This window comes from Carassius gibelio, chromosome B6 (assembly GCF_023724105.1).
Source record: "Carassius gibelio isolate Cgi1373 ecotype wild population from Czech Republic chromosome B6, carGib1.2-hapl.c, whole genome shotgun sequence".
NCBI lineage: Eukaryota > Metazoa > Chordata > Actinopteri > Cypriniformes > Cyprinidae > Carassius > Carassius gibelio.
The window spans coordinates 25,298,157-25,325,542 of NC_068401.1; the positions used below are offsets into that span (position 1 = coordinate 25,298,157).

Below are 27,386 nucleotides of genomic sequence, written 5' to 3' on the forward strand. Positions count from 1 at the left end.
GGTTTTGTTTTACTTATAACCCCCTTAATACCGAAGGCGTGTAGTAACGGAACTATTCCTCACGGAACGTTTTAATCTCCGTTTGTTTTTATGGGGAATGTGCGTCAGTCGAAACGGCCCCTTGTTGGTAAGTAGATACTGGTAAAGTCTTTACCCATAAAACAGTTAATTCGTTATCTAAAAGTTGTTATGTAATTACATGTCTATCCGAAATATTTATTTTACCCGCTGTCATTTCTTTTATGCATACCGCTCCTGTTACGCGTTAGAAAATAGAAACGAAATAGTGCAGATTTGAACCTCATAGTTCATCATGGTTTGTCTCGGTCTAGACGTTCTGACATATAAAATTAAATTAACTTATCATTAAATGTACCATGATTAATAACTGTGATAAAGTTTACTTACGTTAAGTGTTTTACAGCTGAGAAATCTGTTTTTCTAAATGTTTAAAGTGACATATTTAATATTTTCATAATTAGTATTTAGTAAACATGGATTGATATAAGAATAGTAATGAGAAAGCACTCATGTATTAACTTGTGGCTGTGCTGATCTAAACTACGGTTGCTGTGCGTAAACATGTTATTGTTGATATGAAGTAGATTGTGGGGAGATGGAAACAGGCCTGTGTGCTGTCCCATGGGTGCCAGTGAATATCGATGGTTCTGATCTTCTGGCCAAAGCCTGGTTCGGTGACACACAGTACCGGCTTCTGCTGAGTGACCTGAACACTGTGTGGGAAGAAGACATGACCGCAGATGACATCCAGAGTCGAGCACAGGCAAGAACACTGCTTCTAGTGATTTTAATTATTATTAGCTTAATTCAAATATGAAACACTGTGAGGAGATGAAACATACTGTAGCATCAATGTATTTCTGTTCAAATAATAATACTCTGAAATGTTTCTATAATACTAAAATTTAATCAGAATCGGACTGAATAAGCTCTCTTGCACTACAATCATTATATCTGCACTGTTTACTTCACTGGTTTGCACTCTGTCTGCCTTGTGCTGCTTTACTTATCTTTCTTTTTACATGACCTATTTGTATACGTGTACTTTATATTTTATTATCTCTATTTATTGTTCTACTGTTAGTGTAATCTATATGCACCAAGGGTCTAAGAGTAACACAATTTCAATTCTCTGTATGTACTGTACATGTGGAAGAATTGACTATAAAGCTTAACTTGACTTGACTAGTATAGAGGATTGTATCCCCACAATATTCAGTTCTAATGGAACCTTTGGTCTGTCAATACTTCATACTGATCCCTTCTCTTTTTCCTCTCTTCATCCGTAAGAAAGGATCTGAATAAGCGTCTGAGGGCTCCTACACAAGCTTTTTTCTCTCATCTGTGTTCTGTGGCACAGCCTTGTTTCTCCAGTGAAGATGATGATCAGATTTCTACTGCACACATTACTCTTGAACAGCGTGGTGACAATCTAACAGTCAAACTCAAAAGTGAGCTGGCTGGGTTGCCGTTCTACTGGGAGTTCCGCTGCACCACAACACCTGTTGGCGTGGTAGGAACCTTATCTGGTCAAATAATATCTCCAGCTGTGATTTAACATAGTTTTGAATGTGTTTGAAACATTTAACCTATTCTTTTAACCCTGTGAAGCCTGACATATGAAATAATGCTCATATGAAATGAAGCAGTTTATTGAAACAAATGGATAGATGGATATAAAGTTTGCTGATGTGTTTTCATTGAGTGTTATATTTGATACATAAGGGATGATGGCTCGTATAGTATTGTACAGAAGAAATAAATAGAAAAAATATTCAATTTGGTGCAGTTGCTGATATTTGTATGGCCAAAAAATCCTGCTACCTTGTAATGTAAAGCAGTGAGACCTTTTATAAAAGTCCAATAGAATACATGCATAAAAAGATTGAAAATCAGTTGTCACTCTATATCTATTTAAAAGATGTTTTAAGAATGTGATTTTTAAATGCTTAGTTTTATCAGCACTCTTTAGATTTTATTGTGAGGTCAAAACATTTAGTGCAATACAGTTATAGTTACAGTTCTAAAAGCCTGATGGATAATTTTTCATACTCAAATTTTAACAAGATTTTCAAAAATAAATAAATAAAAATTGTGTACATAATTAATCACCCAAGTAGCTTCAGTCCAGCAAGTGTTCATCTTAAAATATTACTAGCAATATAAACGTTATTCTGTATTTACTTTATGCTTTATTAAAATTTGTAGAATTATAATAAAAATGCTTTCCCCCCCCTTTTTTTAAAGTACAAACTAACAACAAAAAGGCAGAAGCCTTTAAGTAGATTTGTATCACGCTGATGATCTCGATGCCTTAAAAATCTATGTATTAAATATACAGTATGTTTCTGCTTGAATCAGGTGTGCAGGCATCTGGTGCGCCCCCTGCTGGCAGTGAGTAGAGTCCTGCAGCGGCAAGTGGAGGATCTAGCTGCACTTTTGGTTCAGAAGGATGCAGAGATACAGGACTATCAGGAGAACGGAGCTGTCCTAAGTAGAGGTAACAGTCCCATTTTGCATTCTCTCTTATGTCTTTTTTTTTTTGCTCGCTGACACTCTTCTAAAACTCTGCCCTCACAGCCAGACTTCAGACGGAGCCGTTTGAGGTGCACAGGTACAGGGAGAACTTCTTCACACAGGTGCGAAACATTTTTACATTCAGTGTCCTGCTAAATGTACCCAGTGTAAACAAGCTCCGTCAGAACTAGCATGCATGTGACACCGTGACTCAGTCACATGTATATACTGAAGCCAGGCCCCAGTGCTGCTTTTAGGGTTTGTTACGGGGGAGAGAACTGTGAAAGCTAGACATGAAGAGAGACTGGATCGCTGTTTGAGTCAGAGCTGAGGGTCACCACACACACACACACACACACACACACACACACACATGCACAGTGTATAATTAGGCTGTGGTTTTTGCAGTGACAGCTCAGTTGTAGCTCTGCCTCACACTGAACTGTCTATTGACTGCATGTTTTATTTCTTTTCCCGCCATAGGCGTGTGTGTTTTAGAATTTCCTGCTTTTTTAGCGATGAGTGGGATTAGGTCTGGGCAATATGATGGTAAAACTAAAGTGTTTATGCAGTGGAGTCCACTTTTAAAAACTAGAAGAAATTGTAGTTTTTTTTATATTTATATATATATTTTTAAAACATATTATCAGTTTAACAGTTTGAGTGAAAATCTGAAATAAATGTCAAATGAGATTTGAGATTTTCATGAAAATAATAATAATTAAGCTAGTTGCAGTTTAAGGAGCACTTCATATTTCCATTTTATTTATCTATTTTGTTTAATGATTGTGACAATAGAGTATTATACTAAATTAGTACAAAATAAGAAAGTACTTAAATAGCACAACTGTGAAGATTTTCACTTGATGATCAATGTCACTAATGTACAACCCCATTTCCAAAAAAAATAGTTTGGACAGAGCCATGTTTAACACTGTGTGAATTCACCATTCCTTTTAATTACACATTTGAATCATCTGGGAATTACGGATGCTAATTTTGAAAATAGATATTGCTCAACAGTCCGTAGTCATAGTTGTCTGTTTCTCCTTTTCATGATGGGCCATATATTTTCAATAGGAGACATATCTGCTCACATCCACGTGTCAGCAGAACCATGCTGTTGTAGCACATGCAGAATGAGACCTGGTATTGTCTTGATCTAATAACCATGGACTTCCCATGAAAGAAGTCATTTTGATGGCAATATATGTTTCTGTACAATCCCAATATATGCCTCCATGTCAATGGTACCTTCGCACATATTCCAGTCACCCATGCCGTGCACTGATGCACCTCAATACAGTGACAGACGTTTGCTTTTGCATTTGTTGCTGATGAAAGTCTGGAAGGTCCCTTTGGTCTTTGGGACTGAGAGCTCAACGTCATTTTTACCCAGAAACAGGTTGAAAAGTGGACTCATTTGACCACAGCACACATTTTCACTTTAATAGTCTTTTTGACAATTAGAGGTGATCTCTGGCCCAGAGAACCCCACGGCATCACTGCATAGAATTGATGTATTGCTTTCTCATAGAGTAACAGAGATTCAAATTGCATTTATTGATGCAGCAGCAGACTGTGTTAAGTGACAGCGGTTTTCCGAAGTAATCCTGAGCCCATGTGGTTTTATTTAACACAGCAGCATGATGGTTTCTTATGCAATGCCATCTTAAAGGCTCAAAGGTCAAGCACATTTAACTGAGGTTTTCTGCCTTGCCCTACACAGACTGAGATTTCTCTGTATTCCCTGAATCTTTTCACAATGTAATGTATGGTAGTTGACGAAAGACTTCAATTATTAGATTTTTGACTTGTTTGACCCTCCTTACATGAAATTTGGTGCAAAGTGTTGAGCCATGATCCAGCTTTGTTTGCAAAGACCAAACTGCTCCTTTAATACCCAAACATGATACCCTCACCTAATACCCATTCACCTGCTTAATGTGAACAGTTTCAAAACAGTTTAATTGGGATATTCTATAACCTTTTCACTTTTATTTTGCCTCTGTCCAAAATTAATTTAAGTTGGTCAGTGACTACTTTGGGCAGTCTTTTCTTTGTACTTTTGTCAATAAAAATAAAAATGAACAAGAATGAACATTCACAGATTCTCACTTTGATTACAGTTTACAAAACATCCCAACTTTTTTGGAGTTGGGATTGTACTTATTTGATTAGTGATGATTAGAATCTTAAATATTTCTGTACATTTTGTCTTAAGATATATATATATATATATATATATATATTTTTTTTTTAAATGTCAACATTCCACAGCTTTATTGATAAATGTAGATGTTTACATACAGATTTTTTATCTCATATTGTGTTGGACTTAATTCATGGATGAAATGACTGTTTTTTAATGTAGTTCATCCTGAATTATACATTTGATTGTATTGATTAATATTTGGTATAATAATATTGAATTCATATTTGACACTAATGTCAGACGCATTCACTTCTTTTGAATAATCTGATCTGTTGGTTTACGTCTGTGAGGTATTTAATTTATTAGCTGATGATCGCCATATTTTGATTTGTTTTTAAGCCTTTTTTCATTGAATATTCAGCAAAACTGTGGCTGTACCATCATGACATATTTTCATATATAACTTCTCATACCAGGGATTTGGTCAAGCCACCATCCCTAAGCAAGAATGCCAGTCAATCACGCGTCTGACCGCTCTGCCTTACGGTCATTACAAACACACTGACCACAGTGGGAGGAGCCAAAGCCGCAGGCATAATTTAGACCAGAACTGTGTGTTTATGGCCCACTTTTTGTTCCCTTGATAAGTAATGTTTTTTTTTTTATTGGTTTCAGTCATGAGCTTTAATTTCAGTGCTGGCGGCCGTGTTTTCTGCGTGAGGCGAGTCCTTTGATAGGCCTATGTTTGATCTCTGTCAGTGTGTATGTGTGAATCCACCGGTATTTCTCACTGGCTTGATGAATGTGCAGTCAGATATGCGTGGCTTGACTTGTTGGTGTGAGAAAAGGATATGAGTCTACTCACCCACACGCCCACTGTACCAAACACTGACTTACTAGTCGCCCCTAAACTGGTGGATTTCCGAACCTGGTTTTCACTTTTAGTCCACAAAATTTAATTAATTCCATAAAATAAGTATAATGAACTTCTCAAAAATTATTTTCAATGTCTCCACATTTAATTATCACTCATATTGATCTTATTTAAGTTTGATAAAATAAACAATAAAATATGAACATTTTGAAACATTAAATATTAAGCAGCACAACTATTTTCAACACGGATAATAATAAGAAATGTTTCTTAATTATTGAAAGATAATGTGACACTCAAGACTGGAGTAATGGCTTCTGTAAATTCAGTTTTGCCATGACAAATAAATTATATTTTAAAATATATTCAAAAAGAAAACAGTTATGTTAAATTGTAATTATATGAACTTTTACTGTATTGTTGGTTAAATAAATGCAGCCTTGGTGAACATTAGGGACTTAAAATGACCAACTCCTATATAAGACCAGTGTATTATATAATGTATAATAGCAAATATACTTTATTTACTCTGTGTAGAAGTTGAAAATGGGGATTAAACTGCAGAATTGTCCTAATGAATTAAAACACTTCAGTGAATTAGACCTAGATTATATTTAAGTGAAAATAATTGGATATTCAGTGTCATATTTGCTTTCTCTGTCTCAGAGAAATTATGTAAATTATTTATTATCATAATTTAGCAGAAATGGATAAACCTTTTAAAAAAAATGAGCATATTTGCTACCTCCTAGTCCATGGTTTGGAAATGCCTCCAGATTTTTAACAGTACTTGTTGTGTCTATTAAAATGTGAACGTTCACATAATTTGATTTTTTTGGACATATCAAAGTCATTTGACTGCCGCTGTCTCACAGTACAATGGGAAATTCCACTCCACTCTGAAGAATCATTTAAGACCCAATTCAGAATTAAAATGAAGGTGTGTTTGGAAAAATGTCTCACCGAAATGCCAAACAAACATAGCAAGTCTCTGGAAAAATAGAGGCCGTTCTTAAGATTCCTGATCGGCAGAAGCCTGGATGAGATTGTGTTTGATGGATAGATGGATAGTCCTGCTTGAAGTGCTGTCTTTAACCGGTCAAAACTTAAGAGAAGACATGTTCGTAAAGTCGAGTTTGAAAGACGGTGACGCATGCTCAGGTTTTTTGAGGGGAGAGGAGAGTGTGAACGTTTACTTTGTGTTTTGAGTGGGAGTGTGTACTTACTTGATTAACACAAAGACTTGCTTTAGGGTTCATATTAGTGTGCATGCCGTCCTCTTTGCAGTTCTTTTGGGGCTGAATGTATTTATGTGTGAATGTGTTTAAGTGACGCAAAACTGTAGTTTTTTTTAGGTTTGAGGCATAAAAAGAGAAAATTTGACCGGGTGAGTTGAGAAACCAGTTTGGGTTTGGCACTGACAGCGTGACCCTTCCCACCACCACACCGAAAGACCAGCAAAAACACCCCAAACCATCCTCTATACGAGACGTGTGTACATTTAGATGACCTTCTTAACATGCTTTCAGTCCAAGTTATTACTAAAGAACGGGTTAATTTAGTCCAAGAGTTTAGAGATTCTTATGTTCTGGATTTATTTGATCAGTACATTTTAAATAAGAACGTTTTTTACGATCCGCCAGTACTTATTAGGGGGTAGATTTGTGTATCTTCATACTCTCTTCTCCTGGATTTTCCTTCTTGCCACACGAGCAACATCACCCATCCCGAGAGAAACTGCAGGATAAACAACACCAGAATGAGGAATTTAGGCTTTTCGTGACAAAGATGTGTGCTGTGGTCCAAAACAGAAATAACTTTTTCATTGTCTGCTCAAGACACTTCTTAATATCATAGTATGTATGCTTTCTTAGATACCTTTGGCGATCTTAGAAAGAAAAAATCATAAATAGTATACAAATATGAGATGGGTTTAGTATCTTTTTACCTTGTTTACACTTCCATTTAAAGATTAAAAAAAAAAACTTTATTCAGCAAGGATGCATTAAATTAATCAAGAGTGACATTAAAGACTTATAATGTTACCAAAGATTTCTAATAAATGCTAACACAAAACTACTTCGCATTACTATTTCTTAAGCAGCAAATAAGCATATCAGAATGATTAGTGAAAGATCATGTGACACTGAAGACTAGAGGAATGATGCTAAAAATTCATCTTTCTACAGTAAAATTCTGGGGGTAGTAGGGGAAACACATCCCCTGTAACTGCTACTGTGTGTGTGTGTGTGTGTGTGTGTGTTTTATTGTTAGACACCAGAATCTGTCAGGTGTCCATGCTTTAATTCCAGCTAAAGCTCAAGACGTCTTCCTGTAACTGAAGCTCTTGGCTCCTGGCCTTTATAATCATCCCAATCTGATAACCATGAAACCTATTCAGGACAGCTTCTCAGATGTCTGTCTTTCTGTTATTCCTTCTCTCTTTCTCTCTCTCTCCGTAGCTCTGGTCCAGTTTTCCATCGGGTGAGCTCTGATCTGTAATTAGTTAGCTGTAGCTGGGCTGTGGTTTACTCTGCCTACTTTGAACCCCTGAGAAGAGCTGCCCTGCCAGCCAGAACAAGAGTAACATCCCGTCAAACACCAGTCCCTCTCATAAATGTCATGGATGGAATGGAAACATTGTAGAAAATGTAAAAATAGATAGCAAAATGAGATAACTACATTTTTATGCTTTCTAAAGCAATAGTGGTGTTTGCTTGTGCAGAAGTTTTTGCCCAAGACAAAAACATGGTTCGGTCCCTCCTTCATTGTACATCTATGGGAGGTTTTTACCTGTTTTATTGCTGCAAAAATTGTCCAGTCAAGTAGAAAAGTAAACACAGCTCTCCTCAACAGGCCACATAATTTGTTCTAAGGTTTGTTTAAATCTCTAACCCTAAGTATGATAATAATGTGATGTTTGTCTTAGTTCGCACCACTAATAAGAAATCTAGGGAGTGTGAGACAGAGAAGGACTGAGAGGAAGAGGTAATAGATATTTTTAGGAGGGGGTTTGCCTGAAAGAGAGTGAGGACAGATTTATAGAGGACTGTAAAATGAAGCTCTTCTCGTGGTTTAATCCATGACGCCCATTTAAGACTTCACCTGCTTTTATTTGTTTCCCTATAGATTGTGTGTGTGTGTGTGTGTGTGTGTGTGTGTACAGGTTTATATATTCTGGTGGGGACTTAAACCTTAATACACACAAACTCATGGGGACTCGTGTCACTGTTGGGACCTTAATTGAGGTCCCCGTGGGTACACAAGCTTGTAAATCATACAGAATGTATTTTTTGAGAAAGTAAAAATGCTGAAAGTTCAGGTTTAGTTGTAGGGTTGGTTTGGGGTGATAGAAAATACAGTATGTACAGTATAAAAACCGTTATACAAGGATAGCTGAACAGACTCTATGTTTGTGTTTGTGTGTGTGTGTGTGTGTGTGTGTACTTGGTTTCAGTTTAGTAAATGAAAGAAAACATGCAGTTTATTCATATTTATTGTTAATGGTCTTGAGGCTGGCAATGTGGATTTATTTTATTATTTTTTGATGCTAACTTTTATTTTCAATAACAATCTAAATCTGTATCATATAAACTCTGTTAAAGATAGGTCTGGGTCATATTTCGCTACTAAATAAATAATAATAATAATAATAATCATTCAAATGGATCAGTATAGATAGCAGCTTTACAGAAAATTAAGTCTGTTTTTATTGCCACAGTTTTAGGGATAATAAGTTTTTTTTTTTTCTTCTTCATAATATTTTTATTCAGCAAGGATGCATTAAATTGATCCAAAGCACCAGAGATATTTATAACATACAAAAAACACTGAAACTTTTTTTTTTTTTTACCATCATATGAATAAATTATTATTATTAAAGAAAAATGTTTTCAATGTAATCTAAAATAAATTCAAATAGAAAAAGTTATTTTGAAATTGTAATAATATTTCACAACATTAATAATTGTAATGAATTACAAAGAATTATGCTGCTATTTTTGTCAAATAAAAAAAGCAAAAGTCACTGATTTGTCTTTGGGCACTAGTTTTTTAGAGTGTCCCAACCAAATGTGTATATTTGTATATATATTATAAAATGTATAAACTCATATTTGACATTGCAGTAATAGTAATAGATACTGCCACAAAATGCATGAAATGTATGAATCTACAGGATAAGTAATTTTGTGTTTGAAAGTGAATGAATTAGTCACATTTTTGCTAGTATGTCTCAATATCTACTGCACACTCAGAAGTACATGCTTGCCCTTCACCAACAAAGTGTAGAGCTCAGAACAAGAATCAAGACGCTCTCTGGAATCTTCCATTAGAGTCCATTAGTTCAGGGTTCTTCCACAAACCACTGAAAACCAGCCAATGCTGTTTACCTGCTATGAATAGGTGTATCAACATGATGCACTAACACATGAACCGCTTTTCCTGACACTTCCCTCTCTGATGCACACAGATGATGATGGATGATCATCTGACCTGCTCCTGGTGTGATTGTCCAGCACACATATAATCAATTTCAGTTAGAAGTCACATATGTTTTCAGCAGAACAACTGAATTGCTCAAATTATATGACAAGACGATGAAAAAAAAAAAAAAAATGAAGGGTTCGGGAGCGGAGAAATTTGAGGGGAGACAGGAAGTGCACACTCATGAACTGTGGCTTCTCTCCTCACATTGCCCTCTCTGTCCCCAAAGAGGAACTCAAAGCATTCATTTATTTTTTATGATATTTCAACAAACAAATAATAAAAATAAATCAATGTAAACCCCAAATGTCTACACGCATATTTAGGGGCCCTTCATTCATCCAGTGGTCACCAATCTCACCAGGTCAATATTTGACAAGCTAATTTTGAGAATGTGTCCTCTCTGTTGTGAAAGAGAATGTGTTTGGGAAATGTGTGAATGCAGTCATCTTTACCATTACCCTGTTGAACTTGCTGTCACCCAACCTTGACCATTAACACTTCTTTTTAGCTCGATCTTTTTTTTTTTTTTTACCATTAAGAACATTTCACTCCCAATTTCTAAATTGTCATAATGCATACACATGGTTTTGTTTTAAAATGGCTTTACAGGCAAAATGCAATGTTTCTGATTACCAGTGAAACTGTAAAAACAGCCTGTTCTGAGTAATGATGCTGAAAATTCATATTTTGCCATCACAAACCCATACACATATACCCAAAATTGTGATATAATTATTATAATTTTCAACAATATTACAAAAGCAATTTTCTTCTGAAGAAATGCACTCGGAAAACTAATGGTTCAAGACGGTTCCTCTATGGAGACTAATAAGTCATTAAATGTCGTCTCTTTCTTTATGGTGTGGTCATTTTCTCTTTTCTGTTAGATCGTTCCACAGATGGGTGTGACGCTGGACAGTGTGGGTTTTGACTCCGAGTTGCAGGCTCTGTACATGGCCTTGAGCTCGGGGAAAACGGGTCAGAAACGCAAAGGCTTTCCTGACAGCAGTCCTGCGGCAGAAGACAAGCACGTCTCTGAACATCACCAACACATCACTGATGTCCCCACAGGTTACTGCCTCACTGACACTGAGCTTAGTGCACGAGTTAAAGGAATCATTCCAAACTTGTATGTCTGGGGAACACAATAGGAAATGTTTTGCAGAATGTTATTTTCATAGAATGAGCGAGGGAACAGGTGTTGTTACACTGTATTGCACCTGTATACGTGTGACATTGGTCGTATCTAACATCATTGGTTGTTTCTGTATGTCATAACCAAACATGGTCATCAAATGTATATAAAGGCACCACATGTGATTGGTGGTTAAATTATGGCTATGCATTCAAAACTATTGAATAGCCACGGAATTTGTATGGAACACTTTTATAATGCCTTTTTGTCAATTTGGAGCCTCTTGTATTCCACTGATACATTTAAAGTTTGGAACAATTAATGATGACATTTGTCATTTTTGAGCATTGTTTGTCTTGTCTGCTGTGCTGTGCAGATGTGAGTTCTTCTCTGGCTTCTCAAGAACAGAATGATGTCAAAGCACCATCACGAAGACCTCAGGTGGCAGACAGTAAACAGGTTGGCTTTTTAGTTTTTCTTTTCATTTAATAAATGAAATATTTGATTGATTCTTCCAGAGGACTGTGCTGCCCTCTAGTCTTTTCAAATCCTCAGTCTACCATGACTCCATCATTGCTGAGCCTTAAGATGATAGAGTTTGACCTCTGTTTGTTTTTGGAAGTTCAACAAAAGAACAATTTAAACATGCATCTAAACAGGCTACAAAATGTTACTTACCTTGATGTGATTAAAGTAATATCCTGGTTTGAATATAAATGAAGCTCAAACAACACATGTACAAAAAATGCACCTGAAATGAACATTGCAGATATAAATCGATCTATGAGTCAAAATCATTTTCTGCTATTATAAAGATAAAGGTTTAAGTTATCAATGGTTTTGGACCCAAATTATTCCTTTGAGGGAATTTGATCCAATTCTGAATGATTCTTTCAGGATGTCCCGTTACCATCAGCTGTTGGTTCTGAGGAACGTTCCAGCTCACGGCCGAAGAAGAAGAAAGCAGTGGGGCTTTTTCGGTGACTGTTCATGCTTCTGAATAAGAATAGTGCACATATGGACCCTTTTATTTTCTGAATGCTTTATAAACATTTTTATTCTTTTTAGGTTTAATTTTTAAGTGATTATGGACATTTCATTATTGTATTTTAGTCTGTATGCCCATCTTAATGTTTTAAAAGCCATTAATAAAATGTTGCATTTTTTAAATACATGTTCTCAATAGTAGGGTTGATGCACCTCAACTGGCAGCATGTGAAAAAATTACAGATGCTCAGAGTATGCTTAAAATGTGTTGCAATTTCAAATCTGAGCATCTTCTTTTACATCAAGATAAGATGCACAGGTTTTATTAGTCTGTTGGGAGGATAACAGTGTTTTATAGTGTTACTGATTTTAAAAGTTTGTATGGTTTGTAGATATATAAAGTTTAGTATGAGGCCATTACTAGCAAGTAAATGTGATATGCTTGAGCTCAAATGCATGTTCCTGAAAAATCATCAAGACTTTTGAATGGACGGAAATTCTGACCACAAACCCAACACAGATAATCCACTAATTTCTTTGGTTTTGGCTTTGCCTTTGTTAGAATAAGCTACCGCTTTGTTTCACATCATTCTATTGTCCTAGTATTGTTGATTTATCCATCTCTAAACATAACATAAAAAGTGAATTGTGGTTGATTGTTTGACCTGTTATTCAGATGCCTCCTCATTTAATTCAGGCTAGAGTAAGCTTTAAAGTGGACCAGACGGCATGCCAATAGTCAACAGTCTGACTCTGTGAAACTACTCAAAAACCTAGTGAATTATGAAGTGCACGATGCTTTAAATCTAGTTGTAGACTGATAGAAGCATCTGGGTAATCCCTTTTTACTGTAGTATTTTTGCTCTCCACAGATTATTTTCTGATGCCTGGCCAAAACACTCTCTAATTAAAATGTATTCAGCAATACCAGTAACATCTTCAGCTGTCAACAGTGCGGTCACAGAAAAAAATGGCTGTGCCACTGAAGGAGACACAGAACTGTCATCATTTTCCTACAAGTATCATTTGGTAATAGTTCTGGCATTTAACTGGTGATTCGTCTTCAGTGGAGAAGCCATTAGTGTTATTTTAAAGACATTAGTGTTCCTGGGAGGGACAGCACTTCGTGTCTTGTCTCCAGTGTCCGTCAGCGAAACTAAAGCTGACCACCAATCTCTGCACTTCTCAATCTGGAACACATTGTTGAACACTATTACTGAATCCAGTTTTTACTGAAGAAAAAAAAGGATACAGAAATAGTGGGATATATAAGTTTAAATGTTGATTGTCCTTGAAGTAAATAAGCAGTTAACACTCAGTTTATAATCCACAATGATCTGTCATTCAGAAAAGTGGGACTTTTAAAAATGTTCTGATGGATTTTGATCATAAATCACAGCTCTTTTATAAGCTAACATATAATGAAACATGTCATCCAGTACTAGAGCCTTGCTATTTCCTGACAGCCACATTGTAGTGATTGTTTTTACGTGACTTCTAGCTACACCAAGCTGGTCATTTATGGTCAGCAGCTGGTCAAAGCTGATTTAGATGATGGATCAGCAAGACTTCAAGCTTGTTTGGCCATAGATGACCTGGTAGACCTTCCTCAAGACCACTGTGCACCAGGAACAAACAATCTACTATGTTCCAAACACCTTGCCCACCTCAAGCTGATTTTTTTTTTTCAGTGGGGATCTAATTTGAAAAAATGTTAATTTATAAATAGCAGACTGTAGTTTCAGTTGCAGCAAATTCATTATCTAAACACTAAACCATCCGGCCCACCTTAGTCAAGTGTTCCACAAACTGTCCTGCTCTCACAGTCCACCTTAAAATCAGTTTACATGCAGTAAATAAAAAGTAAATGCATAAAAAACTGTCAATTGACTTTAAAAAGTAAAATTGGATAAATAAAAGTTTTCAATTAGCTGAATAACTAATATAATAATGTCATTATAAAAAAAAAGTTAATACCTTTAATACAAAAGTGTAACAAACATTAATAAAAACGTTTAGTGGTTTAATAATGAACATCAATGATAATAATTTTTTAAATAGCAAAAAAATAATTAAAAGATTAAAAAATATATCCATTATGTTTATAGAATTTATTAAAATATGCTGCACTGTCACACTAATAAAGTGGCACAAGTTATGTCACAAACTACTATTGCATAGTCCACCTTAATCAAATCAGTAAACAAATAAAACTGGAATAAAAATTAAACTGAAAATAAACAGAAAAACTAAAATAATAATTGCATTATTCATTAAATAAATTAATACAAATTCAATGAATTAATAATGAGCATTAAAATGAAAATGTATTTAAATTTAAATATTTAAAATAAAACTTAACTATCTTTTGAAAAATAAAAAATTAAGGTGTCAGTGGTATCATTGTCTGCATGTGAAAGCTTTGTGTGTGCTTACGTGTGCTGACGCACCATTGACAGGCAATAGAGCATTGCTGCAGAGGTTCAAAGGACTGCTGGACACATCATGGTCCGAGAGTCCAGACTTGTAATGCGCCTGTTTGTCTCGCGTCTTGGCAGCCGCCGGTTGCGGTACAGGGGGAGAGCGACAGGACTGATAAAAAGCGCGTCTGCCCGGAGGGGTGGAGAGGAGGGCAGAGACAGGCAGAGGGCAGGACTGGCAGGGTGCGGCTGCTTCAGTAGCATCTGAGCTCGGGTCACTTCCATTTCCATCTCGACTGAGAGCCGCGCGCCACAGCGCAGTAGTCAAACAGCCGAGCCGGGAGCCAGAAACCGCTGCGGGACGCGCGCTCTGACCGCGGCTCTGCGCAACCAGGATCCGCCTGCAGACGATTCTAAACGCGCATGCCAAGATAAACGGAACTTCTCTATTTATTCCCCCTGTCTCCGCTTGGACTGAGAGAAAGCGAGTTTTACAGACCTGAGAGGAGGACCGAGGAGCTGGCACCAGCCTCGCCGTCTGAGGAACCCTAGGTTTGCCGGGGTGTCTTTCCGTGCGTAAAAGGATGGTGAGCGCCAGGTGTCCTAATAGACTGGTCCTCCTCCCCCTCCGGTGATCTTGCGCGGGGACTGAAGCTGAGATTGGGGGGAGGAGGGTCGCTTTACCATCATCTTCAGCATCTTTGACACTCCATCTTTTGGAGTGCCCGCTGGCACCGGTTGGCATGAGACTCTCCACAGCGGCGGCGCTCCTCACCGGCTTCATCTTGGCTTTCTCGCCGGCGTACGACAGCTGTGGACCGGGCAGAGGTTACGGCAAGAGACGGACTCCGAGGAAACTCACGCCTCTCGCCTATAAGCAGTTCAGTCCAAACGTTGCCGAAAAAACGCTGGGAGCCAGTGGGAGATATGAGGGGAAGATAACCCGCAACTCCGAGCGCTTTAAAGAGCTCACGCCCAACTACAACCCAGACATCATCTTCAAGGATGAGGAGAACACAGGTGCGGACCGCATGATGACGCAGGTGAGGCAGACACGCGCGGAAATGTTTCATCAGAGCAAGTCGGTCGGCCAAGTGTTAAATTATTACTTATTAGTTGACATTTCTATCCAAAAGGATTAGCATTATACTCTCAGAAAAAAAGGGGTATAACATTCTTGACCGGTGTAGCTTTCCTTCTTCTGGTGAACATAGAAGAAATGTCCATTCAGAAGAAGTCAACTGTAACCAAACGTTTGTTTTTGTGTCTTCATTTGTGTTCTGCCAAGGAAAGAAAGTCTTGCAAGTTTGGCCAATCAGGTTTGAACCTGCAACACTTACAAACCCAGATCTTGAAGATACTACACCATGCTTCATGCAGTACTGTTAAACTCCTACTGTTTAATTTTATAGTAAAGCTACCTTTTCAAGATCAAGTGCATTAGTTCAGGGTAGTACTGTCACTAAAAATGTAGTGGACATCAGTAAATGTAGCCGTCCTTGAGATAATTCAGAACATTTAATAAAGAAGGTCTGTTTAAAATTGAATCCAAACTGACCTCTGTGATGAAGGGTCTTTATCAGTGGCATGAGTGAGGCTTGAACCAACAACCCTAAGTTTCCATTCCAGATCTTCAACATAGACAGTACTACAATATTTTCATTGCTGTTATTTGATTTATCATACAGTGTGCTTTGTATTTGCACAATAAATAAGTTGCCATACTGTAAAAAGTGTAGTGGAGATCAATAATTGTCAGGGATTTGTTTTCGAATGATCTTGAGATAGTTCTGAAAATATGCAAATTATTGTATAGTTGAGACTTTCATCCAAAGTGAACTTAAAGATAGACCACCTGGAATAGCAAGTGATTTAGAGTCAGTAGTATGTTGAGTTTATGGCTCCATCACTGTGGGGTTCAAATCTACACCCCAAGTCACCTTCCCAGACCATTTTCAATGTGGACCCTTTGTTCAAGTCACTTTTTTTAATCTGTCTCATAAATGAAAAATGGTCGTGACCGCTGATGCATGTGGGTACAGAGACCACTTCTCTCTCTCTCTCTCTCTCTCTCTCTCTCTCTCACTGAAAAGTGAAAATCCTTGAGTTCATTCAAGGTTTCAGGTCTTTCAGTCTTCATAACAGAGTATATGGGGGCAGGTTTCGTCAAATTAAAGACACAGTAGTCGTCGGGTTATTTTATAACCACATATTTGAACTTTCTCCCATGGGGCTCTTGCTCAATTTATGTGAATGAATGAATGCAAAAGGGGTGACTTTCAATAAAGTGGAAGGGAAAGGAAACCTGAAACGGTTAATTAAAACAGTGCTGTCACTGTTTTAAGCACGATTGGAAAAGAAAACATTGAAACAGCTCTTGTAGATTGAGCATGACCTGTGACTGTTTTAATGTTTACCCGTATCCTTAAACATGACTGCTTGTGATTCACGGCGTACACCCCCTTTTCAAACTGTAAGATATTTTTTACAACGTTGATGTGGTACCGAGTGGAATTTATTTGACTCCAATCTCCCCCTCACCTAAAAGTATTTATATCAGCTCTTTTCCCCTGAATGCCCACATGTTAATATCCAGGAGAGCCACGTGGGAATGAGGAGGGGCTCGTAGATCTTTCCCCGTCTTTACCTGTCACCTCTCCGGCGAGCGCCGCGCTCGTTTACCTGACCTTCGCGCGATTTATGAGGGCCAAACTGCGGCGACTGCTGGAGACAACCTCTGGTCTGTTTTTCCTTTTTATTCTGTGTTATTTTTTTGTTTGTTTTTGTGGCATACATGTGTAAAAATAGTCGGCTTCACATGCATTTAAGCCTTAATTACACATATTTTTCTCCACCTTATTTTTGATTCAGTGGCTAGTGTCCCCGGTGCTCTCATACAGACGCAAGTGTTCAGGGCCCCGCGCCGTCGGTGCGCGTGTTTGTGTAGCCCGCGGTTAGTGTGAAGGCTCACCTCCTGAAAACCCGTCGATCTCCGCTTTGAAAGCAAAACTAACAGAGTTCACAGACTGATTTATGAAGTCCAGTTCACTTTTGCAACCACAACGAAAAAAGCTGAAATCCACACTGCTATGTGAATAGGCATCTATTACAGCTCGCAGAGTCGCTATTCTTATAGGAGACGTGCTTGGAAAAACGTCTTCATAAATATCTATATTTGCATTCTTAAAACTAAAAACACATCCTTTTCCATTCAGATTGGTATTTCTGAAAGCATGCCAAATGCACATATTTCTAGTTAACCATAAACTACCGTTTCCTTCTGCAGGTCATCATAAACCGGTCCTACAGTTTATCGATCTTGGTCTTTTTAAGATTCACTGCAGCACTTCAAGGTTCAGGTTGTTTTAACTTTTGGAATGGGGAAGACTTGACATTTTTAAAATGTCACTTTACATGTGGAGTGGGCGAGATCTATCTAAAATGGTATTCAGTCCCCCAAATCTCACAAGGAACAGTGAGGGTTTTGTTCTTTGAAGAAAATTTACTAAGAAATGAAACTTAAGTCATTCTGGTGTTCTAAGCCCGAATGATTTTCAAAGGAGATCTATTTGAAAATGTTCACACTGCTCTATTCCATATAACGGAATCATTCTCTAGAAATTCTGGCCTTTGCTGTAGAACTCAAATCTCATTTGCTTGTCTGCGTATTCATATCCAATCAAGCATTTGGCATCTGATTTCATACCTGGTGTGCTTTGTCTTCTCCTGCAAGTTTAAATATGCACAAACGCAAATGAAATCAATAGAGTTGTTTCGTCATGACATACTTTTGTAGGCCAAGCTGGAAGTTATAGTAGCTTCACCCTGGTTTCCTTGACAAAAACCAATAGGATCTATGACCTAAAATGTATTCATCAAGATAACCTTTATAAAATAACATTTCATATCCCCAACAACCTTTGTACGTAGTCCCACTTAGCCACTTATATTAGCAACCACCTATTTCAAAACATGAAAAACTTAAAAATCAAAGGGGGTATTTCTGAATTTTATGTTGTGGATTAAAAGTTGAAAATATTTTAACACAGACCGTGCATTTAACCAAAAACTGCCATTGACTGATTGGTGCAATGGAACCAGAAAGTCTTTTCCAGGTTTTAGGAGTCCTGCAGCAAATTTTGATCTTCACACAAAGTTAAGGTTTAATTTTAGAGGACTTGAAAAAAAAAGTGCTTGAACCACATTTATGATACATTTTTGATCATTTCTTTTGAGCTTGACAGCCCCTGGTATCTGCTACCATTACATTTTCATTTATTATTTGAGAATTAGCAGTGTGAACATTCTTCAAAACATCTCCATTTGGGTACCATGGAGAAAAGCAAGCCAAGGGTTTGCATGTATACAGGTTTGCATATAAGTACGCATATTCGAGTGTGGGAGAGAGTGCATTATCATTGTTGACACTATGACTGTAGTCTAAGCATTTGCTGTACATGTTTTGGTTTCAATGAACCTTGGAGAACAGAGAAAACCAAACACACTGGCCCTGTATTTTCAAATCTCCAGCCTCTGGACTAGTCTGATGGTATCCATACAGAGACAGATCCTAATAGCACAGAGACATCGAATCACTGAACTGAGATTTAAACAGATAATCCGTAGAGCTTTGTAGAGTAGCTATTGAGTGTAAAGGTGGGTCTCCAGAAATAGATGGTTTGATGGCACAACTATGTAGTGAGGACTTAGGATGGCGACATCAAAGAATCTCTGCCGTCACTCAGTAACCAATTTGTGACCACTTAGTTGGTGGTTATCCAGTGACCTTGCATGTCTCGTGGCCTTTGGTTGAGACAGGGATTTATCAGTCCATGGGCTGAGTGTGTTTGTGCTAACCACGAATGCGTCAGTTCTACAAATGGCTGTCAGGTTTATATTTGCCATTGCTCACCGCTTTCTCACCTAGCAACTGCTTGCCACTGTTTTTTTTGACATGAGCCTACTAAAATCCATATTTCTTGCAGGAAATTCGCAAAGTCCAGACAATGGCCTTGTGTTCTTTCTCGCTCAGGCACGCAAAGCCTCCTTCTGTTTGTTTAATTGGTAACTTATGTATCAGAGGTCAGCATTCAGTTGGGTTTAAATGCTGTCACACTGGTCATTTATGCTACATAAACCACCAGAAAAACATATTTATATATTTCATTGTGAGACATTGTGACTGATCTATTAACTCGCTTTGTACTCTTTGTACTCGCCAGACAATGTCAAAATATTTCACTATAATCATGGTTACTGTAATATTTTACATGACTGATTTCCTTATTAGTTCACATTGAATGCATGTTAATTATTAGCCTGAAAGAACAACATAAGATGATCATAATACATTTATAAAGTTTTTAGTACGACTGTTTTTGGACATTTTTAAACAGTTTTTGATTAGATTTCATTTAAGTTTGTTATTTTTGTATTTCAAGTTAACTAAATGAAAATGAGAAATATTGCTTTGGCAACTAGCTAAAATAAAAATAAAAAAGTTAAGTAAATAATTTTTCTAATAATAATATTTACAATATTTCAGTGAATTTTTTATTTCAAGTACTGTTTTCACTCAGAAATTTCTAGTAAATTTCATAAATATTTACAAAGTAATGGATAGTAACTGAATTAAACATTACATTTTTAAAAAGAAAGACTGAGATACACAGGAGTAGAAATGATTTTCACGCAGAAATTGCTATTAAATGTCATAAGTAATTAAAAAGAAGCAGCAACTAACGCACTGAATTAAACATTACATTTGAAGTAGAAAGACTGAAATAGTATTGTCTTGTAAAACGTACTCCAATAATATTCGTTTTATTTACAATTTTGATTTAACATTAAGCATTTTCTCATTAAATATAGTTCTTTCCTAACAAATCACACATATCATATATTGCATATCATTGCTCTTTTGTTGATTTTGATTGCTTCCATCTTCCTCATTTGTAAGTTGCTTTTGATATACAGTATTGTTCAAAATAATAGCAGTACAATGTGACTAACCAGAATAATCAAGGTTTTTCGTATATTTTTTTATTGCTACGTGGCAAACAAGTTACCAGTAGGTTCAGTAGATTCTCAGAAAACAAACGAGACCCAGCATTCGTGATATGCACGCTCTTAAGGCTGTGCAATTGGGCAATTAGTTGAATTAGTTGAAAGGGGTGTGTTCAAAAAAATAGCAGTGTGGCATTCAATCACTGAGGTCATCAATTTTGTGAAGAAACAGGTGTGAATCAGGTGGCCCCTATTTAAGGATGAAGCCAACACTTGTTGAACATGCATTTGAAAGCTGAGGAAAATGGGTCGTTCAAGACATTGTTCAGAAGAACAGCGTACTTTGATTAAAAAGTTGATTAGAGAGGGGAAAACCTATAAAGAGGTGTAAAAAATGATAGGCTGTTCAGCTTAAATGATCTCCAATGCCTTAAAATGGAGAGCAAAACCAGAGAGACGTGGAAGAAAACGGAAGACAACCATCAAAATGGATAGAAGAATAACCAGAATGGCAAAGGCTCAGCCAATGATCACCTCCAGGATGATCAAAGACAGTCTGGAGTTACCTGTAAGTACTGTGACAGTTAGAAGACGTCTGTGTGAAGCTAATCTATTTTCAAGAATCCCCCGCAAAGTCCCTCTGTTAAAAAAAAGGCATGTGTAGAAGAGGTTACAATTTGCCAAAGAACACATCAACTGGCCTAAAGAGAAATGGAGGAACATTTTGTGGACTGATGAGAGTAAAATTGTTCTTTTTGGGTCCAAGGGCCACAGGCAGTTTGTGAGACGACCCCCAAACTCTGAATTCAAGCCACAGTACACAGTGAAGACAGTGAAGCATGGAGGTACAAGCATCATGATATGGGCATGTTTCTCCTACTATGGTGTTGGGCCTATTTATCGCATACCAGGGATCATGGATCAGTTTGCATATGTTAAAATACTTGAAGAGGTCATGTTGCCCTATGCTGAAGAGGACATGCCCTTGAAATGGTTGTTTCAACAAGACAATGACCCAAAACACACTAGTAAACGGGCAAAGTCTTGGTTCCAAACCAACAAAATTAATGTTATGGAGTGGCCAGCCCAATCTCCAGACCTTAATCCAATTGAGAACTTGTGGGGTGATATCAAAAATGCTGTTTCTGAAGCAAAACCAAGAAATGTGAATGAATTGTGGAATGTTGTTAAAGAATCATGGAGTGGAATAACAGCTGAGAGGTGCCACAAGTTGGTTGACTCCATGCCACACAGATGTCAAGCAGTTTTAAAAAACTGTGGTCATACAACTAAATATTAGTTTAGTGATTCACAGGATTGCTAAATCCCAGAAAAAAAAAATGTTTGTACAAAATAGTTTTGAGTTTGTACAGTCAAAGGTAGACACTGCTATTTTTTTGAACACACCCCTTTCAACTAATTGCCCAATTGCACAGCCTTAAGAGCGTGCATATCATGAATGCTGGGTCTTGTTTGTTTTCTGACAATCTACTGAACCTACTGGTAACTTGTTTGCCACGTAGCAATAAAAAATATACTAAAAACCTTGATTATTCTGGTTAGTCACATTGTACTGCTATTATTTTGAACAATACTGTAAGCGTCTGCTAAATGACTAAATGTAAATATATGTGATGTATATTTTACCAAAAAACTGACACTTATCACTGGTTTTATTGGCCAGTGTCACATTTATGAATTCTAGTAAGTGTTTAAGTGTTTCTCATGTGTTATTTTTTGCAGCGCTGTAAGGATAAGCTGAACTCCCTGGCCATCTCCGTGATGAACCTGTGGCCTGGTGTGCGTCTGCGTGTGACCGAGGGCTGGGATGAAGACGGCCATCACTCTGAAGAGTCTCTGCATTATGAGGGCAGGGCGGTTGACATCACTACCTCGGACCGCGACCGGAACAAGTACGCCATGCTGGCCCGTCTGGCAGTGGAAGCCGGCTTCGACTGGGTCTACTACGAATCCAAAGGCCATATACACTGCAGTGTCAAATCAGGTGAGAGCAGCTGTATGTGTTTGTGCTGAGGTTGTGCAGGGGGAGAGAGGTCAAGTGAAAATCAGACTTCCCCTTGTAAATAAAAGGTGTGAAAGGCAAGGAAAACAAAGATGGTGGGATATTAGCAAGTTCATTTTGACTCACTTTGATAACACTCATTACATCGCAATTAGATTAACTGAATTGAGAAAAGTGGGCATGGACTACTGTTCCAAAATTTGGGGTCAGTAAGATTTAAAAAAAAAAAATAATAATTTGTAACTTTTTTTTATTAACTTTTTTGGCAAGAATGCATTAAATTGATCAAAAGTTACAGTAAATAGATTTATTATGTTAAAAAATATTCTGTAAGAATACTTAAATTCAACAAAAATACTGTTTTACTTGTTGTCAATAAATGCAATTTTATTTTATTTTATTCTATTTTATTTATTAATTTATTTTTAAATCTAACCATAACTAACAAAGCTTCTCACAGACATGTAATGTGAGAAGACAAGGGCAAGAGATGGACTGTTAGAGCATGTCTAAGGATACAGAAGGAATCGCATTAGATTCTTGTCTCTACACACACTGTGGATTAATGAGTTATCTAATGTAGAGATCCATGTTTGAGTCATCTTTGGTTTCAGATGTCATTTCTTTGCTTCACATGATTATATTAAAAAAGCACAATCTTGCAGCACTGGGACGTCTTATGAATGCACACTTCTTTTTCTGCACCATTTCTAACATTTACTTTACCTTTCTGACTTTTCCAGCTATGCTTTACCTTGATCCTTATTTCCATGTAAGTCCACATAGGCTTCATGTAGCTTTCACATCCACATCCAACATGCTATTTGATGTTTTTCTTTTGATAAGAATTCACCAAATGGGGGAAATTCTTATATTTTGTAATTTTTGCTGTAAGCTTAACTATATAACAACAAGGTAAGATGAAAGTCATTCTCATTCATGCTTTAAGACTTCATTGCAACATAATATTGTGAAATGCATTAGCCATTAGCAGGCCCACTAACAATTGTCTGCATAAATGTAAATGTAATCTGTATGCACAGAACTCGTTCAGACACTTCCACTTCTGCATGCTAGTTTATTACATATTTTGGCCAGTGATTAAATTATAAGTATTTTTAAAGCATTGTATCATGTTTAAATTGTATTCAACAGATTGTCCTCCAAAAACAACTGAAAAATGGAGAAACAAAGTGCAGATTGCATAGTTGTTTTTTGGCTTATCTCTTATTGAGATGTGATTTACCATTTTGTTTCTTACATACATTGAAAATCATAGTAAAAACTCATTATCTGTTTCTCTGTTTTTCCCCACTATTTTCTTTCTCTTTATTTCTTTTTCTCCTGTCCTTCCTGCCCAGATCGTTATGCTAGTCAGCTATCCCTGACATGATCAGAAGGAACAGAGTTTTATAATCTTATATATATATATATATATATATATATATATATATATATATATATATATATATATATATATATTGTATATCCTTATGTATATATTGCAATTTGTAAAAAAAACTTGGGAGTCTAAAGAGGCAAGATTGCTGGCAGTGCCAGTCAAGCAGAATCAGTCCACTAGAAGGCGCTCCTACACCAACGTCCCAATGATGAAGAAGTAGTCAAAGTCCCAGTTTGAGGATGCCACACTGAACTCAACCAATCACTGAGGGAGGCACAGTAGGACCAACCAATGAACAAGGGCTTGAAGGCCAAAGGTATATCAACTAGTCAGAAGTGAAGATTAGAAACGGGCATGGGTATTGAATCCATTCTTTATTTCCTTAATGAAACATCTTTCTTTCTTTCTTTCTTTCTTTCTTTCTTTCTTTCTTTCTTTCTTTCTTTCTTTCTTTCTTTCTTTCTCTTCCATTCCGTCCTCACACTTTTCTTCAGAGCACTCGGTAGCAGCAAAGACGGGTGGCTGTTTTCCTGGAGGGGCTCTGGTGACGATGGAGGATGGCACACATAGACCAATCCGAGACCTAAGAGCAGGAGACCTTGTTCTGGCCTCGATGGGAAGTGACGGGACTGGGGAGCTCGTCTACAGCAAAGTCCTTGCCTTCCTGGACCGTAGCCCAATAACTCAGAAGCACTTTTATGTGATCAGCACTGAGGATGGGGTCAGTGTCTCCTTAACGCCAGCTCATTTACTGTTTGTCTGGGTTGGAAACTGCTCCAGCGGGGACCAGCCAAAGCTTGGATCCCTCCGGACGATATTTGCCAGTGATGCCCAGCCAGGGCAGAGTTTGCTGATCGTCACTGAAGGAGATCTCAGGAAGCGTGTTTCACGGATCGCTCAAGTGGAGGTGCGGGAGGACCGGGGTGCTTACGCCCCACTCACTGCCCATGGGACTTTGGTGGTGAATGGAGTGATGACCTCATGCTACGCTGCGGTGAATGAACCACAGCTAGCGCACTGGGCATTTGCACCTCTACGCCTGTTGTACAGCTGGACCGGACCGGATCGGATCCTTAAGAACGGCTTACACTGGTACTCTCAGGTCCTACTCCGTGTGGGAACACTACTGCTAGACTCAGAACTCTTTCACCCGTCGGCCTTAGAAGATCACCAAAGATGATGAATTGAAAATTAACTTTGAGATGAGTGAGTGGCGGGAAATGATTGAATGCTTAGGGTTTATGACTTAAAGGGATAGTTCACCCAAAAATGATTCTCATTAATTACATGAATTACTCACCCTCATGTCGTTCCAAACCTGTAAGACCTTCATTCATCTTTGGAACACAAATTAAGATATCTTTAATGAAATCCAAGAGGTTTCTGACCTTGCATAGATAACAACACAACTACTACATTTAATGCCTAGGAAGGTAGTTAGGACATTGTTAAAATAGTCCATGTTTAGTCCGTCAGACACAGGAGCCATTATTCTGACGTAGAACGTTCATTGTCTTTATATTCTGGTTAGAATAAGTAAGGCTGAGCAAAAAATGCAATGTCACCCTCTCCGTGAAAATCTTCAGACATGTCTATGAAGACTGATGTTTAACGTGCATCTTCCTCAGCTTGCAAACAAGGTGCAGCTCATCCGGGTTCTTCTACGTCAATAGCATCTCACGCATGCGTCATGGTAGTCTCCTGAACATGCATCGAAAGACAAGTTGTTGAATAAAGGCATTATTTATGTTTTCTTTGCACACAAAAAGTATTCTCATAGCTTTATAAAATTAAGGTTGAACCACTGATGTCACATGGACATTTTAATGACGTTCTTACTACCTTTCTGGGCCTTAAATGTGGTAGCTCCATTGCTGTATGTGGAGGGTCAGAAAGCTCTCGGATTTCATCAAAAATATCTTCATTTGTGTTTTGAGGATGAACAAATGTCTTACGGGTTTGGAACGATGTGAGGGTGAATAATTAATGACTGAATTTTCATTTTTGGGTGAACTGCTATGTTAGGCAAATGTGTACCAAAAGCAGACTTTTTAATGACTAAAGGTGAAGAGTGTCATTTCTGAACAACAAGCGACACCAAGCAGAATTGCAAAAATAATTTTTAATGCCCTCATATGTAAAACCCCAAACACATGCCATGGACCCTTTTCCAAATTTCCAGGGTTCTCAGGAACGGAAACCATAAACTTCTATGAAGTGCTGCAAGGATGACATGTTTTTTAGCTTATTTTCTTAATTAATCCAAAAGTCAGTGGAAAAAAACCTATTGGCTTTTTGTTGAGGGAACCAGCGTGACGTGAACTTTAAGGTTGTCCTACAAAACTACGTCATCACTGCAGCGCTCTACACACTTACAATGATAATAACTGCATTTCTTGTAGTTGTATAAGCTCAAATAAAAATTTCACATTAAAAAAATTCCACACATAACCTTTAACGGCAAAAAAAGTACAGATTACAAACTGACCTCTTGTCTTGCTTCTTACAGAAATTGTGAGAGACCAAACATTGTCTGTGCCTTATATTTGTTCACTGTTCCAGTAATCCAGTCTCTTTCCTCATTAGATTGTCATTAGTCTTAAGATAGTCTGTTAAACTATTTTAAAAATGTTATTTCAAAAAAATTGCTTTTTGATATCATTAAGGTTATATAAGGTATTCGGGTAAAGTATTTAAAATCTATTTTTGAAATTAAACTTTATACAAATTATTTATTTTGTCTCATATTTGCTCTTTGATGGCTATGACAATTGTATTAATTATTTTTGTCATCTGTTTGATGTTTTGTCCGTGTCAATGGTCCTCAGCCTTTTTGACTCCAAATACCCCATTTGTCCAAGACAATATTGGAAGACGCTGCTGTCTAAGCTGATTTTTTCCTCTTTATCTGTTGTAATAAAAACTGGTTTAAAAACACTCACTGGTCATTTAATTGTTCCCTGCTGGCAGAAAACGGTCAGTACAGTGTGCAAGAGGGTCAGATGGGTTTAATGTAACAGGAATCCCACCAAACATGTGATATATGACCCCACTGAATAGATAAACTCTCCTCTTACTAATGAACATGGCATTTAGGCTAGACTCATCTTTCAGATTCTCAAGAGACTAAAGCATTAGGTTAAGAATTATGACTTTATAGTCATAGCTTTATAGAATTATATTGTGACAGCTTTAATATTATTGACTTTTCACAATAGACCTCTTATGTTATATAATAATTGACCACTTAATGGGTTAAAAGCATCTGCTAAATAAATAAATGTAAATGCCATTTAGCATGTCACTGCCGTGACTAACTTCTGGAACGGAAAAATCCTGGTTGCATTGGATCTTATTG

General features: G+C 37.3%; 2 protein-coding genes across 4 annotated transcripts; both read left to right on the forward strand.

Moving 5' to 3' along the window:
* The first annotated feature begins 43 nt into the window (after positions 1-43).
* LOC127959662 (non-homologous end-joining factor 1) lies at positions 44-12,828 on the forward strand. Of its 3 annotated transcripts, none has more exons than XM_052558961.1 (8): positions 44-127; positions 606-784; positions 1,316-1,534; positions 2,383-2,521; positions 2,602-2,660; positions 10,943-11,126; positions 11,567-11,649; positions 12,088-12,828. In XM_052558961.1, the coding sequence occupies exons 1-8, from the start codon at positions 91-93 to the stop codon at positions 12,172-12,174; spliced, it is 987 nt and encodes a 328-aa protein (XP_052414921.1). In that variant the 5' UTR covers positions 44-90; the 3' UTR covers positions 12,175-12,828. The 3 variants fall into 3 exon arrangements, with proteins under 3 accessions (XP_052414921.1, XP_052414920.1, XP_052414922.1); XM_052558960.1 differs by having other exon boundaries at positions 48-127; positions 603-784; XM_052558962.1 differs by lacking the exon at positions 44-127 and having other exon boundaries at positions 614-784; positions 1,312-1,534.
* A 1,863-nt stretch (positions 12,829-14,691) lies between these two features.
* LOC127959661 (indian hedgehog B protein-like) lies at positions 14,692-26,965 on the forward strand. The gene is made up of 3 exons (XM_052558959.1): positions 14,692-15,640; positions 22,347-22,608; positions 24,523-26,965. The coding sequence occupies exons 1-3, from the start codon at positions 15,341-15,343 to the stop codon at positions 25,206-25,208; spliced, it is 1,248 nt and encodes a 415-aa protein (XP_052414919.1). The 5' UTR covers positions 14,692-15,340; the 3' UTR covers positions 25,209-26,965.
* The last annotated feature ends 421 nt before the right edge of the window (positions 26,966-27,386 follow it).

Coding starts and splice junctions, on each gene's coding strand:
- LOC127959662 (XM_052558960.1), top strand. CDS start 91: ATGGGGAATGTGCGTCAGTCGAAACGGCCCCTTGTTG. Junction 2,661..10,942: donor GGGAGAACTTCTTCACACAG/GTGCGAAACATT, acceptor CTTTTCTGTTAG/ATCGTTCCACAGATGGGTGT. Junction 11,650..12,087: donor AGGTGGCAGACAGTAAACAG/GTTGGCTTTTTA, acceptor TGATTCTTTCAG/GATGTCCCGTTACCATCAGC.
- LOC127959661 (XM_052558959.1), top strand. CDS start 15,341: ATGAGACTCTCCACAGCGGCGGCGCTCCTCACCGGCTTCATCTTGGCT. Junction 15,641..22,346: donor CGGACCGCATGATGACGCAG/GTGAGGCAGACA, acceptor TATTTTTTGCAG/CGCTGTAAGGATAAGCTGAA. Junction 22,609..24,522: donor ACACTGCAGTGTCAAATCAG/GTGAGAGCAGCT, acceptor ACTTTTCTTCAG/AGCACTCGGTAGCAGCAAAG.